Here is a 14,147-nt window from a genome sequence, read left to right on the forward strand (position 1 = left end):
GATGCGTGTTCAAACACACAGGGGCATTCAGCTCTGAAGTACTTTGCTTGGTACATTTTAAATGCTGGCTCTGCCCTATGCCCCTTGATTTCTCCCCTTATTCTCCCTCCGGGGGATCCCAACACAGCATCAGTGGTTTGTGCTGATCACCTCGCTCTTCTCTGGAGAGGACTGAGGTTATGGGTCTCATCAGAATGAGACTCCCAGTCCCTGAATCAGCACTCCTCTGATTTAAGACTCACGGAGACACGATAAACATGATAAATGTGCTCAGGGATGTTGAGTCTTAAACTGCCAAACTGGAAATTGTGTGCCATTTCTCTCACCTTGTCCTTTCACCACAATTACACAGATGATCTGCACCAGTGGTGAATTTTGGGGACTGTTGAAGATTACTTGTCTACTTCAGAAAGGGGGAAAAAAAACCCCATTGAAACCCAAAAACTCAAGCATAAAACCCACAAGACCAAGAAGCCAAAGCTGGGGCAAGCTGAGCAATACCGTACATAAAGGCTAGAGAGCAGAACCTCTCCGTAACCACCTATGATGTCTCTAAGCAGGCAACTCTGCTTTGTCACTGGGTAGCTTCAGATGATTTCTAGGTCACCCAGCCAATACTGGTATGGTAGAAGCACCGATTTGATGAAAGCTGTGATACTTGTTTTCTAGGAAATCTTCACGCCCTGTTCAGTCACCAGATTCCTGGTCCCTGCTAGGTTTTGGGGATCCTGGTGAGAGGGCATAAGAAAATTCCCCTTCAGCCACCCTAACCTTAAAGAAGCTACTCCAAAAACACTGGCAAGGGCGTATCTGGGAATAAGTTTCCAGCCCCTGTCAGGCACTGCAGAGCTATTTGCTGCTACACTGAAGAATACAGTTTGCCTCCAAGCATCACAAAAGCATTTTATGAAGCAAAAAATGACATTCTGCCTCCCAACCTCGACTTGCAGCTGCCTGTACAATGGTTAGGGAAGTCAGCCTTGTCAGCAGAAGAGTGACTGGCTCCTCCATGTACATCGTGGTTTTCTGCAGCTCCAGCGACCAGCAGCCTGCTCTTGCAGGTCAGAAAAGAAGCAACCCACCAGTGCACTAAGGAGACACTCTGCCTGCACACCAAGAGGGGCACAGCAGATGATTTTGCCCTAAGACATGTCAGCTAAAACCCTGCTCAGCACATCTGGCAGCCCTATTCTCTAATCTCATTTAGAACCAAAACCACCACACAGCAGTAGCTCTTTGTAACCACATCAAGGAAGAAAGCAGGAGAAGTGCAGTTCGAAGCCAAACGTTGTAGACAATAAAGGAGAAGAGAGGGAAAACACAGTTATTTTCTCCTCCAGCTCACATTTAAAAATACAGAACTGTTTCACAAACTGTCCATGAGTAAACACATCTGTCAGGTTACAGTGCCACGATGGGCATTATTTCCAAAACCAACTTTATTACAAATACTTCTGTTCATGAACATATATATTTTTTTTTTTTAAAAAAAAAAACCCTACAGAATCCTCTCTCCAACATTTTGGCAAGTTGCTGAATGTCTGTATCTCTGCTACAGAACTCCAAGGTTTCTGCTCACAGATGATTTCTGGCCCATTTACTTTCACATGTGTTCTGTTCGCAGTCTGCAGTTCTGGGCACAGCACAGAGGGAGTATTTGTTACAGACGCAAATTCATTTGTCTGAACTACAAGCTTCGCAGAACCGTTTCTACTGGTCACAGGCTTTACTATCAGTTTTCTCCCTCCCCTACAAAATCAGTTATATCAACTCTGTCCTGACACTGCACCTAAAAGTCAGCCTTGCCAAAGCGATACCGGTCCTGCTTCTACGAAACGTCAACTGTTCCAGCTCCCCCAGCCTTACCCGAGCTGCCATTTTTATACCACCGCCGCTTTTCTCTGCAGATTCCTAAAACGACAAACGGGCTGCACTGTTCAGGGTTCCCAGAACCTGGACATTCATTTATTCAGTGGAAGAAGACACCGCTGCTTATTTCCATGGCCTGTTCTGGAGGCTGCTCCTGCTGAGTGAGCGGGCGGTGAGGGATCCCATGTTGCCAGCGGTGCTGGGGAGACTGGGGCTGCTCCTCACAGTCGTCACCTTGGAATCACGGCCTGAAGAACCACAGCTAAGACGGCCTGGGGAAAAAAAAAAGTAGACCAGAAGCTGTGTGCATGATGGAGCACAAGGACACACAAATGATCTGTTGCCCCTCACTGGCTCTCCAGCTCTCACTGTGAGCACATAGACCCATCAATAATTCAGTGGGGAGTTTTGGGCAGTCTCTATCTAGCTGTGCAGGCCTAAGAATTTGACAAATCTACTAATCACCAGGAAAACCTAAAGACATTGAAAGATAGTGGGCAGAATGGTATATGCCCACCCTCATCAGGCCCAGGATTTTGCCATCATGTAGTTATAGAAGATTTAAGTCCTCTGGGATTGACATAGCACAGGTTTTGGTGGATCTTCTGTCAGTTTGGAACAAAACCTCTCCCTCTCCCCGTAATCTCATGGACAGAATATAACAAAGCAGAGAACTGCTGCAGGGCAGGCTCGAGAGCTACAGAAAGCAGCTGCAGCATTTGTTGTGGAGTCTTACTGGCAGTGTCTGAAGGAATATGCTCCTCTTCTAGGTAGTACTTTATCTTTTGTAGATCATCTGCAGAAAACCTCCATTTATTCTCAGCATGTGCGGGTGGCACTTTGGGAGAGGTCTTTTTTCGAGCAGAGCCCGTGGGAGCTGCCACCTGGCAGGACACAGGGAGTGAGCCGGTGATCAGTCCTTCTGGAATCTTCTGTGCAAGGACCTTCAGGCCTGCAGACATACAGATCACACGTCAGCAACCACCAGCTAAGATGGGATCAGTGATTTTACCAGTCACAAGTAAAACACTCAACAGAGCTGAATATCTCAGGCTGGACATTAGGAAAAATTTCTTTACTGAGAGAGTGCTGAGACACTGGAATAAGCTGCCCAGGGAGGTGGTGGAGTCACCATCCCTGGAGGTGTTCAAGGAACATGTGGACGTGGCACTGTGGGACATGGTTTAATGGGCATGGTGGTGTTGGGTTGATGGTTGGACTTGATGATCTCACAGGTCTTTTCCAACCTTAGTGAGTCTGTGATCCAGCTCCTTCCAATCTCCAGCTGATTCAACCCTTGCTCTCTGCTCTCGATCTACCCACCCGAGACCTCAGGGAGTCCTGCCCATCCCCACTTACCTCCAGATAACATGAACAAGTTCTCAAAGCCCCTCTCACACATGGTTGTTGCAGCCTGGCTGGCTAACCTCTCATCATTGTCATACAAAATGATAATTTTTCCATGTGCATTTTTCTGATAGGTAGGAGAGCTAAGGATTAATTTGTAAACTTAAGGTGACCGTTAATATCTTTTAGAAAGAAAAAGAGAGACAAACAGGACCAGAGGCTCCCTACTTGATTGAGTATCAGACAGGAATGCCTTCCCTTCACCAGTGCTTTAAAACTGGTTTCTCAGTAGCTGGGGCTTGCCAGACGCTGGAAGGACACAGCCTAATGCCCACTGGAGCACAGCCCCTGCAGCAAGTGCCCACCACTGTTTTGAAGGTTAGCAACAGGCAATAGCAAGAAGCACCTTCGTTTACAACATCTCCTCTCCCCTGCAGCCCTCACAAGCTAACAACCCAAGAAGTTATCAGCCTAATCCTAGCTAATAATCCTCTTTCTGTCCTCCAGAGAAAAGCCAATCCCCATCAAGGTGCTGAGAGGAAGCCAAAGAATTTGATGAAAGCATCCCTCAAGAAGCCCAGCGCTCCAGCAACAGTGGGGGACAGGTGCCCAAGTATGCCTTTGCCTTCCAGCAGCCAAAATCCCAAGAAATGTCAAATTCAGGCAGCTCCCACTGGAGTCAAGAGGTGGGGAGCCTTGAGGAACTAGAATCCAGCATCTGATGGTGGCAGTGGAGCCGTACCAGGTAATCACAGCCAGCATAAAGGATCTCCCCTCCCACCCCCCTTGAAATCCCCGGATTTTGATGGTTAAGCAGTGTCCCGGTCACAGTGACTGCTATAACTCCAATTGTTTTTCGAAGCCCCCACCAACATCCCCCCAGTTTATCTTTTTTTTTTTTTATTCCAGCCCTTTATATGCAAAGGATACATATTCCAGAATACTATTCGTATATGGGTTCATGGTTCTAGACAGTGTTGCGATAGGGTAGGAATAAGCTGCAGAGGAGAAGAAAAAAAAAAAAAGAGAGAAAAATCATACAGCGGCTGAATTCCAACCATTACACAACCTGGAATACAACTGACACAGACTTCTTAAAGCTCAACAGACTTGAAAACCCACTAAATATGAGATTAACATCAGCTCGGTCCCCTCCTCCCTTTCCAGGAAAGATGGGTGTACTTCGTGAGTGCCGAGAGCATTCTGCACCCAAGTGATGTCCCTCCTTGGGGCAAAAAATGAAGCCAGACAGAATATGACACAAAAAGCTGAATATATGATCCCAGTTGACACTAGACTGCTGTGGGATTCCGGTCTCCTCACCTCCAACAATGTGACATTGGTCATATGCATCTCGGTCTCGTACATCCAAAAGCAGGAAGGGGCAGTCGGGATAAGGCATGTCTTTAGCCTGAGCGTCCACTTTCTTTGGAGCGTCCTTTTCTATATCCAGTTCACCAACGCCACTTATCACGCTACAAGAGAGAAGAGGAGGTTATGGTGCAAGCTCTCACTCAGAACACTTGTGTACCTCTTCACCAGGTCAGAGTGCTTTTCCATCAACTGTTCCAGAAGTCCACTTATGTTCCAGTACAGCCAGACACAGGCTTTCCAGTACATTATAAGAGACTGATTTTATTTTTATCAATATAAAGAGTATGGCCTTGCTATGTAAACTTACCATACTCTTCTGGATCAATCAAGTCCAGGTGTTTTATGTCCTAAGTGACTTTGAGGTGAGGGGGAATAATTCTAAGTAGCTGCGAACGTGGAGATCTCAGCAAGTCAGACACAGTAAATAACTGCCGGTCATCTACAGTGCTATGCAGAGGATTTCCATTTCATCACTAGATTGGATACAGGACATGAACAGAAACCTCCAGATACTCTTAGTGGTCGCTGAATTGGTGGCTTTGCTAGGCGATCGCCAAGCCCGTCAGGTTAGCGCCTCAACTCTTCTGTTAACATTTGCGCACGTAGAGCAAAGGAAGGCCTGAGACAAAGCTTCCTCTTACAGTGTCTTCCTTGTATCTCTGACCTTGACTAGCGATGTATTGGGTTTGGAAATTGGACTCTCATTCTCAATCACAGGACAATCCGTTAAGATCATCAGGAAGGCACATTACTGAGTTTACCAGAGCAGTTTATAACACAGATTCTGGAACCCAGAGACCTGGATCGAATGCCACAAACGTATTTCCTTGTCAGCCATTTAGACAATCATCAGGTGGCAACAGGGTTGGGTTACAGCCTCAAACCAAACTCATTCAGACAGGAAAACCTGCCAACCCTCTCCCTCGCTCACATCCCTGGACCTGTAAAAATCAGGCTTTAATGAGAAATACAATATAAAGCCACTTAGCAGCAATTTAAAATAACTAGCTAGATAAAAGTAATTATCTGCTAAGACAGGAAGAAAATGGTGTATTATTATCAGGCACCTCTGCAGCGTGGACCGATAGGATTCCCCAGCTCCTGTGTTGTTTATGAACAGGACCGGACTAGGTGTCCCATCGGGGCTTCCTTTCCCATTTGTCCCTGCCGTGAGTTCAGCATCTGCATCTGGAGCAGCAGAATCACCATCTGGGGAGAGAACAGGGTATGAAGAGTTAAAATGCCACAGGAAATAAACAAGTAGGTTTTAAGCCCAGTTTCTATTCTAAGAAGAAAGTGTGTCTCTTAAAGACAACCTAATCTTCATCCTCTTATAAGAATGACTTACCAAGAGCCTCATATTAAAAAAATAGAAAGCCATATGATTTTTAATGGCTCAAGATCTCATTTTAAGAATTCAATAAAAATGTAGTTCTTGATGCATGATGTCTACTGAGTTATTACAATAAACTTGGCAGCACGAGGCCTTTCTTATTTGCAAGCCTTTCTGTTTTAGGAGTGATGCATCCCAAAGTGGAATGGCTGCAGGCCACAGGTTAAGGTATTTTCTTCTCCCTGATTAAAAGCTATGTCTGTCAGGACACCGTTCACCATATGACAGCAATCTACAGCTCTTTCTCTTTGTGCTTACAATAAATATTTTTACCTTCCAGCTTGTGGATCTCCTCATTTGTCACTTCTAAGGTTTCATCAGATAGAGAGGCAACCTGGATGACCTGCAGGAAACAAAAGCAAGCAACGAGACCTTGATATGCACGCACCCGTGTCAGTGAAAGACAGCAGGGATCAGCTTAAGGAAAAACAATCCTCAAGCCAAAACACATTTAACTCAGTGCAACTTCTACTGCAAGTGGGTCCTTTTATTAAACAAAAGTTGTAGCAAAAAAAGAATGCTCAACCTTAGAATAATCAGATATGCCGTGCTGGCAATATCAAATACCAGAACATTTTCTGATATTTATGAAGTTCAGTCACTGGCAGCAACTGAAACTTTTCAGAACATACACTAAATAGGATAAAATTGCACATGGTTAATCGGCCTGTGAGGGCAGACCTGAGATACTCACATACTAAATCAGTTCATCACACCAGCGAGAGTCACAGGATTGGTCTTAACAATCCAGGGGAACCAAAGATATGATTCTGCAGAAACCCACTCCTTCAATATCTGCAAGTTCAATCTTCCCTTTCCTTCTCACCTTAGAAGAAAGCTTGTCTTTTTCTAGCTTTCACTAATTTTCTTGAACCAACATATAAGCAACACACAGCTCTTTATTTACTGATCAGATTTCCCAGTTTTTAGTATTTTCATTTGTTACTTTTTTAATTAAAAAACCAAACACACAGAAAGCCTTGAAGTCACAACCTTCCCATCTTCTGCAGTTAAAACCACTATTAGGGAGGGTTTCAGGCTACTTGACACAAAGCTCGACGAGATCGGATTTGAATACTTCTTTACACAGCCCTTTTCTTTGGTAAGAGGCTTGAAGTTCCTCTTAAGTGAATGGGAAAAAATAGGGAACTGATTTCAAAACCAGTCACTACAAACTTCAATTTGAAATTAAAAGTGTTTGACTGCTCCGAAAACATTGGCCTGAATGGTTTGCTTTTATTAAGGGAAATCTGAGGGCAGGAAGAAGCCAGTACAGAAGAATTACACACTAAGGCTACATAACTACATAAAAGGCTTTAGACAGAGGCTAGAGAGGGAATTATACATACCAACTGGGCAAAAGTAGTCACTTTCAGTCTTTTAAACAGCTCATCCTTTTTATATCTGTAATCTTCAAAAACAAAACAGAAGAAGACAATGGAAATTTTCAGTTAATTCCCAGCTTTTGCAAATACCAGGCAATAGGCTTAGTCCCAGCTATTCTCGTAGACTCTCCTCCAGCAAGGCAGGATTTCTGGGCACTAGCTTCCGCTGAAGGATCAGAGCTGCAAACCCGAAGGCTTTGTGAAAAGTAAAACCAGTTATAAAGAGAGATCTTGCCCAGATATGACTCAAGCGGAGAAGGCATGGTTAGTTGCTTTTAGACCCAAAACTGTATTTTTTTGTGCTTTCTGGGCTCACTGGGGGAAGCGAACAGTTTCATGAATTTATCACCTTGCCTGCTGTTCTTTGAAGCCTGCTACGGTCACAAAGCCTCTTAAACCAGAAGATTTAATTTACCTGAATTTTTAATTTGCGTAAGTTAGAGCAGAATCAGAGCATAGGGGCACTGTATCTCAGACTATGTCTTTTTAAATACTAAGCTAAACAGGTATGTTTAATCTTACCAATTAAAATGCTCCGGGTTTTCTTACTTTATCTGACAATTACATTCCGATTCCTAAAATTTGCTAATATAGAGATCTAAAGAAATGGAGAACCTACACATGGTGTTTAATGCAGAAAACTAAACAGCAGACCAGTGTGGATACCAGCTTGAAGCACACATAATTGCTATGGAGAAACTGGACTAATGGAGTCTTAAACCTGAAGACAAAGCTCAGGCAGCAAGAAAACTGAGCGGTCTGTTGGAACAACTGGCAGACAACCAGAGCAGAGATTAACAGTGCTAAGTAAGTGATGACAAGGATGGAAGTCTGATTGCATACAGATACTCGAGATGCGTAAACACTAGGGAAAGAGAAGCCTTCTAGTGTGAAACAAAAGGGTGTAAGTAGTAGGAGAGAGAAGCTAAGACGAGTATCAGTAGGAACATCATGACATGAAATAGCCTCCCATGGGAACTAACGGATGCCTCGTCCTTTGGGAAATTTACAGATAGAAAGGAGACAGCAGGCAAGGGGGTGGGGCACGGAGAAGAGAAAAATCAATCCTGCACTGGCAGGGAAAGCCAAGGAAGATGAACAAAATTCCTCCCGTGTCAGGCACTGCAGCTGTAACTGAGTTCTGCATGCAGCTCTTGAAACCATGCTCTAACGAATCTAAGCTCTCTCAAAAAATAAAATTGCTCCTCCTTTCTTTTCTTTTCCTCCTTCTCCCTTACTAGGCTCCACCTCTCAAGTCACAGATTTTTAATTTTTAAAAAAGAAAAATCCTTTGCATTTTTTCTAACAATTTTAGTAACTGTCGGAGGATATTCCAAACCGGTCTCTCTCCAGCTGTTCAGCTAAGAGGGCTAACAACAGAGAACAGGACCTTTTATCAAATCCAGCCAGTTAAGCAATTCTAAATCCTCTAAAACCATCTGCTGAATGCTCCATAGCTTAAACAAGGGAAGGCTGGGGGGGAAGGGCTCCAATCCATATTCCTGTAACCACCACACAAAAAATTATCACAAAATTAGCTTATGGAAACTCTCAAGCTGACATGTGTTTAGAGAAGGAGCCACGCGGACGCTGAAGGCTGAGATCTCTTCCCAATACAAGCAGTGATCACGTACTTCCTGACAGACATTCTGCTCGGACAAGATTCTCCCCGTACACAACCCACGGACACATTATGGTAGCAGGACAGACAGAAAAAGAGCAATTGTGAGTTTTCATCTCCTTTTTTTTTTATTCCTATCCCTTGCCTCTTAAATACACTTCCTGAAGAGGTAGGCCAATTAATTTTCAGCATTCAGAGCAAGCAGAGTTCCCAAATTCAACATCCTATCCTATTTAATTTTTATTAGGCTGCAAAGCAAGTGCCTACTTGCTACTCAACAACTTTAGAAAAAAGGAGACCATCCAAAATACACCGGTGCACTGCAACGTGCACTATGCATTTCATACCATGGGTCTGAAGTCCAAGACCTGTGCATAAACTAGATTTCGGTACGTCAATTAACTTGAAAATAACCCTCGCGGTTCTTGCAAATCCACCTGGCTTCAAGCCTCAAGTTCAGGTTGCTAAAGTCTCCCTTTAACTTGAAAATAACAGCAACAATTATCTTTCATAAGCCCATTTCATCTGCCCGACACAAAACTTAGGTGTAGCCCATATCCAAATGATTCAAACTCCCCAGCCATGGACAAAAAGAGCCCTTCAGTCATGTGAAGAGCAAGAAATAAGTTTAATTTAGAAGGACAAATAAAAGCAGCAAAGCTTATGAAGTGCTGGACATATATAAACACTGACAAAGCAGAACCGTTGTCACAGCGCTTGTACAATACGGCTGCTGGATGGTTTCCTCCCACCTCAAGCATTATTTACTCCAGAATAAGCCTTTATGACCTAGATCTTGCCTTTACCACCCAAAATTATTTCTATCAACAAACAAAACCAAAACAAAACTGTCATTATTAGAAAGCCTGACCTGGAGCAAACCAATCTGAATGCTTGCACGAGCCTCCCAGCGGTTATCAGAAAGTTCAGAAGTGCCGCTTCCGACTACAAAAGCGACATGACGTACCTGGTTCTGTCCTGGAAGGTCCATTTGGATTTTCTGACATTTTTTTCCTTCAGTGAACTGGTCTAAAGCTGTAATTATTGTGTAGTCAAGGATGTGCTCCTCGGGGCTTCGGAAATGAGTAAAGCAACACCAGAGAGAGGGAAGAGACTTAGTGTCTCTCCTCAAGTCAGTCCTCCGCAGGACAAATCATCGTGGTTCCAGCTCTCTTATCATTTTTGATTCCACAGTGGGCTCGCGGTATTAAGTCCCACTCTCTCACATTACACAAGAGACAGAGAGTTGCCTGTACTGGGTATTTAAAGTTGTGTCCAAATGGTGTCATCTATCCATGAGAAATTAAAGGGGAGAAGTTTCTAAACTGCCTGGGAAGACAAGGTGCCTATTCAGCACAAATATAATGAGAAAGTTTCTACTGGACTCCAGAACCACGATTAAACAAAAGAACTCCTACATGAAACGAAATCAGATTCACAGCAGAGGTTGAAAACCAACTAAGACCCATACAACAAGATTTTCAGCACAGATAAAAAGCGATGGCAATCCAGTGTTAGGCGCTGAAATCTTAGTCAGTCCACGCAGGATTTTGGAAAGCAAGGTCATTTCTCTTTTGATTTTCCCCAAAGACCCGTGGTGTTTTAAAAAAAAAAAAAACCAAAACCAAACAAACCAGCAACAAAGAACCATTTTGGACAAAGCCAAGCACAAATATATTTATGACAGATTAATGACCTCCCTTATAACCTGAATGTTACCATCTTAGAGGAATACAGTAAGTGGGTCTAAGAACTAAAACTGAACATTCAAAATCCGAATTACTCCTCATTAATGGGGAGGAGTTTTCTTTTCATATTGATAAATGCAGCTTTTGGGGTTAATAGCTTTCCTGGTTCTCTATGCAAAACTAATCCAGACAGTAGCTGAAAATAAAGTAGTAAGAATTTTTAAAAAAGCCTATTTTCAGTGGGAAAACAGACTGAAATAAAAATCAGTTAGGCTTTCATGAGCCTGAACCACCCAAAGTCTTCAAAACATTGATGTTGCTCAGGTAAACAATGTTATTCTGGTAAAATCAATGAGTTACTCAGGAATGAGCTTGTCTCTTTCCTATCTTGGAGTATTCTAATAGAAATCTAAGTATGCTAAAATTATACAAAGGTGAAAGATCTCAAGTTGAATAATTTTGTTACCTAAAAGTGAAATAAAGTCTCAGAAGCGCAGTCAGAGACTTCTCAGATGAGCCTAGTCTAGTTTTCTTAGTCTAGAGAGCTTCTTCCTGTCTGGTTTCCATTCAATAACAAAAATTGCACAAAGAAGGACCTGGAAAGACTCCTCGACCTGCCTGCCTGGTTTCTTAAGTTAAATCTGTAAAGCACTGTGAGAGACAGAAAAACAAAGTGCAGGACAGAGTGGAAGGTGCCCAGCAAAGAATCAAGGTAGGAGCACCTTTGTATCCTACTGCTGCATGTTTCTACAGTTCATTCCTGTAAATGGCTGTCGGAATCATCAAGGTGATTTCCAAGGAAACGGAGGGTCTGGGATTCAACCCTGGCTCCTCTGTGCTCTTTCAGTTTTGAACTAACCCACAAGAAGTTACATTCTGCTCCTCTCCAGATACTCACTTCTTTTGATCTCTTCCAACTTCTCAGTGTATTTTGTTAAACTGTTTCCTGTAACAACAACAACAAAATCAATCAGTTTGTTACAATTTTTTTTATTAGTGGTTTTCTTCAACACTATTAAGACTTAAATTTCTTTTGAAGGAAAAAGATCAGACTATGATAACAAATGTTTGTTGCAGATCCTCTTTCCCCATGACAATACAAGGCAACCATAAATCAAAAAGCACAATGATTTTCCTTTTAGTGCTTTTCTCTCACAAGGAAGGCTGAGCTAAATAGCAAAGTCAGTCACACGACTTGCTGGACCCCGGCTACCAACCGCCTCTGGGAACGGGCAGTGCTCCCTAGCTTAAAGCCTCCACGCTGGCTTGAGGAAGTCACCATGAACGTTCATGACCAGAAGGAGCTCAAATCTTCTGTACATACCCACGGGGCTATTTCAGTTCTTCTACAGAACGCACCCAAGTTTTATTTTACAGGATTTTCAGTAAAGGGTACAGAAATACCCGCACCCTGCTAGTCAGAATGGCAATATTCCCAAAAAACCAGCCTCGTAGCACCCTTCCCATTTACAAGTTCTACAGCAAGCCCTCTCTACTCAGAGGAGTAAGCTGTTTTGATGATGCTTTGGAGAACAAAGTCAGAACCTTCAGAAAGTCACTACCTAAAACTGAGTACGTTACAGCCCTCTCTCTAAGGGAGCTAAAATCAGGACCTTGGTATTCAAATCCTGCCTCCGACACACTGCTTCAAACACAACTGTGGCTACACTGTCTCTTTCCCAACATTTTTGTGTGCATATTATAGGCAGGTGTTACTGGATAAAATTCAACTGCTTTAACAACAAAAATAATCCCCAAAGACACCCCCAAATAATTATCTTGACTTACACCCTTGTCAAGATATTAGTTCATACAAGAAAAGCCCACATATAGAAACTCCCAAGACCAGTTATTTCTATGGTAGCTGTCACAACAGAGCATGACATCATAAGGTGAGACACATTATAATAGCGATGGGCGAAATGGTCGCAAGCTGTGCCAGGGGAGGTTTAGATTGGATATTAGGAAAAATTTCTTCACTGAGAGGGTTGTCAAGCATTGGAACAGGCTGCCCAGGGAGGTGGTTGAGTCCCCATCCCTGGAGGTATTTAAAAGACCTGTGGATGAGGCGCTCAGGGACATGGTTTAGTGGTGGACTTGGCAAGGTTATGTTTGTGGTTGGACTCGGTGATCTTAAAGGTCTTTTCCAAGCTAAACGATTCTATGATTCTGACACAGCTGCACAGTATCTGGGGTAAAGCAGCCCAGGACAGAGGCAGTTAAGACATTCAGCATATTTTTGTATATTCCTACATCCACGTTTGGTGTTTTTACCTTATGACAATGCCACTTACCAGTATCGAGGCGGGTTTTTATATGTTGATATCTGGGATTCTGAGGGATGCGCCTGGTTAAATACTGTTTTAAAAAGGAAAAGATAAGAGGAAGTCAATATACAGCCATGTATTTGTTTTAAAGGCAAAAAAACATTAACAGAAAAGGCAATTTAAAAAGAGCTCCAAGAGACAGCAAGAAGAGGAATGACACCACAGGCATCGTCTCAGACATCCTCTGCTCTCCGGCAAAAGGACAGACCTCCCAATCTCCAACTCGATATCCAATCCCCTGCCAAACCGCCACTTTAAAGCCTCAAACAGCGAATTTCTCTCCCTTTCTCTCGCCACTCGCCCGACGCACGCCCGACTCCAGGGGCCGCAGGAAACCTCCCCCCGACCCCGAGTTACGCCGCTGGAAGCTGCACCGGCCCACTGCGGCCCCCGAGAGCCCCCCAACCCTCCGGGCACCCCACCGAACGGGCCCCCACGTCCCGCAGCCCTCAGGGACGCCCCGGCCGCTGGGGCCTCTGCGCCCCACGGGCCACCCAGGGCTCCCCGCCCTCAGGGGAGAAGGCCGCCGCCGCTCCCCGGCCCGAACCTCCGAGACTCCCCCGCTCCCCGCCCGCCGGCGGGAGGGTGCCGGCGAGGGGACGGGCCCCTCATCCCACCTCCGGGTCCCCGACACTCCTCCTGCTCGACATCTTCCCGCAGCGGCCGCGGCAGACAGCCCGCCGCTCCCCTCCTTCCCTCACTCCCGCCTGCCCACCCCGCAACTACCCCCGCCCCGATTGGCCGCTCGTCGCGCCCGCGGCCAATCAGACGCCGCGCAGTGGGGCGAGCGGCTGACAGCGCTCAATCGTCGCCGGGCAACGCGGGACGCCGCGGCTGCACGCGCCGTGACGCGCGGGAAGCGGGGGGGCGGGGCGTCCGGGCGGCGCATGCGGAGGGCGGGGCGCTGGCCCCGCCCTCGGAGCGCCATGCCGGCGCGCGGCCGAAGCACCTGAGACAGGTGAGGCCGCGCGGTCCCCCTGCCCGCCCGCCCCGCGGCCCGGCCAGGCGCGGAGGCTCCGCCCACCGCCGCCGGGGGGCGCGGCCTGCACCCTCAGGAGCGGGGGCACACGGCGGGGAGGGGGGCGTGGCCTTCGGGGGCAAGTGCTGCCCCGAGGGGCGGGGTCTACTGGGGGTGACGCTTGG

The 14,147-nt window shown here is 45.4% G+C and overlaps 1 protein-coding gene across 3 annotated transcripts; it reads right to left on the reverse strand.

Moving 5' to 3' along the window:
- Positions 1-1,987: 1,987 nt before the first annotated feature.
- On the reverse strand, positions 1,988-13,654 carry CEP41 (centrosomal protein 41). Of its 3 annotated transcripts, XM_059817005.1 has the most exons (11): positions 13,622-13,654; positions 12,972-13,035; positions 11,576-11,623; positions 7,333-7,394; positions 6,257-6,326; positions 5,658-5,799; positions 4,540-4,691; positions 4,147-4,214; positions 3,229-3,343; positions 2,606-2,821; positions 1,988-2,141 (listed from the first exon to the last, which is right to left on the reverse strand). In XM_059817005.1, the coding sequence occupies exons 1-11, from the start codon at positions 13,652-13,654 to the stop codon at positions 1,993-1,995; spliced, it is 1,119 nt and encodes a 372-aa protein (XP_059672988.1). In that variant the 3' UTR covers positions 1,988-1,992. The 3 variants fall into 3 exon arrangements, with proteins under 3 accessions (XP_059672988.1, XP_059672989.1, XP_059672990.1); XM_059817006.1 differs by lacking the exon at positions 2,606-2,821; XM_059817007.1 differs by lacking the exons at positions 2,606-2,821; positions 11,576-11,623.
- Between the last annotated feature and the right edge of the window lie 493 nt (positions 13,655-14,147).

Source organism: Gavia stellata, chromosome 4 (assembly GCF_030936135.1).
Source record: "Gavia stellata isolate bGavSte3 chromosome 4, bGavSte3.hap2, whole genome shotgun sequence".
In the NCBI taxonomy this organism is placed as follows: Eukaryota; Metazoa; Chordata; class Aves; order Gaviiformes; family Gaviidae; genus Gavia; species Gavia stellata.

Bases quoted from the DNA above. Each gene is read 5' to 3' on its own strand.
- CEP41 (XM_059817005.1), bottom strand. From the start codon at position 13,654: ATGTCGAGCAGGAGGAGTGTCGGGGACCCGGAG. The intron at 4,215-4,539 runs GTGAGGAGACCG...TCTCCTCTGCAG, and splicing joins CCAATGTCACATTGTTGGAG to CTTATTCCTACCCTATCGCA. The intron at 3,344-4,146 runs GTATCCTTTGCA...CCTACCTATCAG, and splicing joins CGAATAGTATTCTGGAATAT to AAAAATGCACATGGAAAAAT.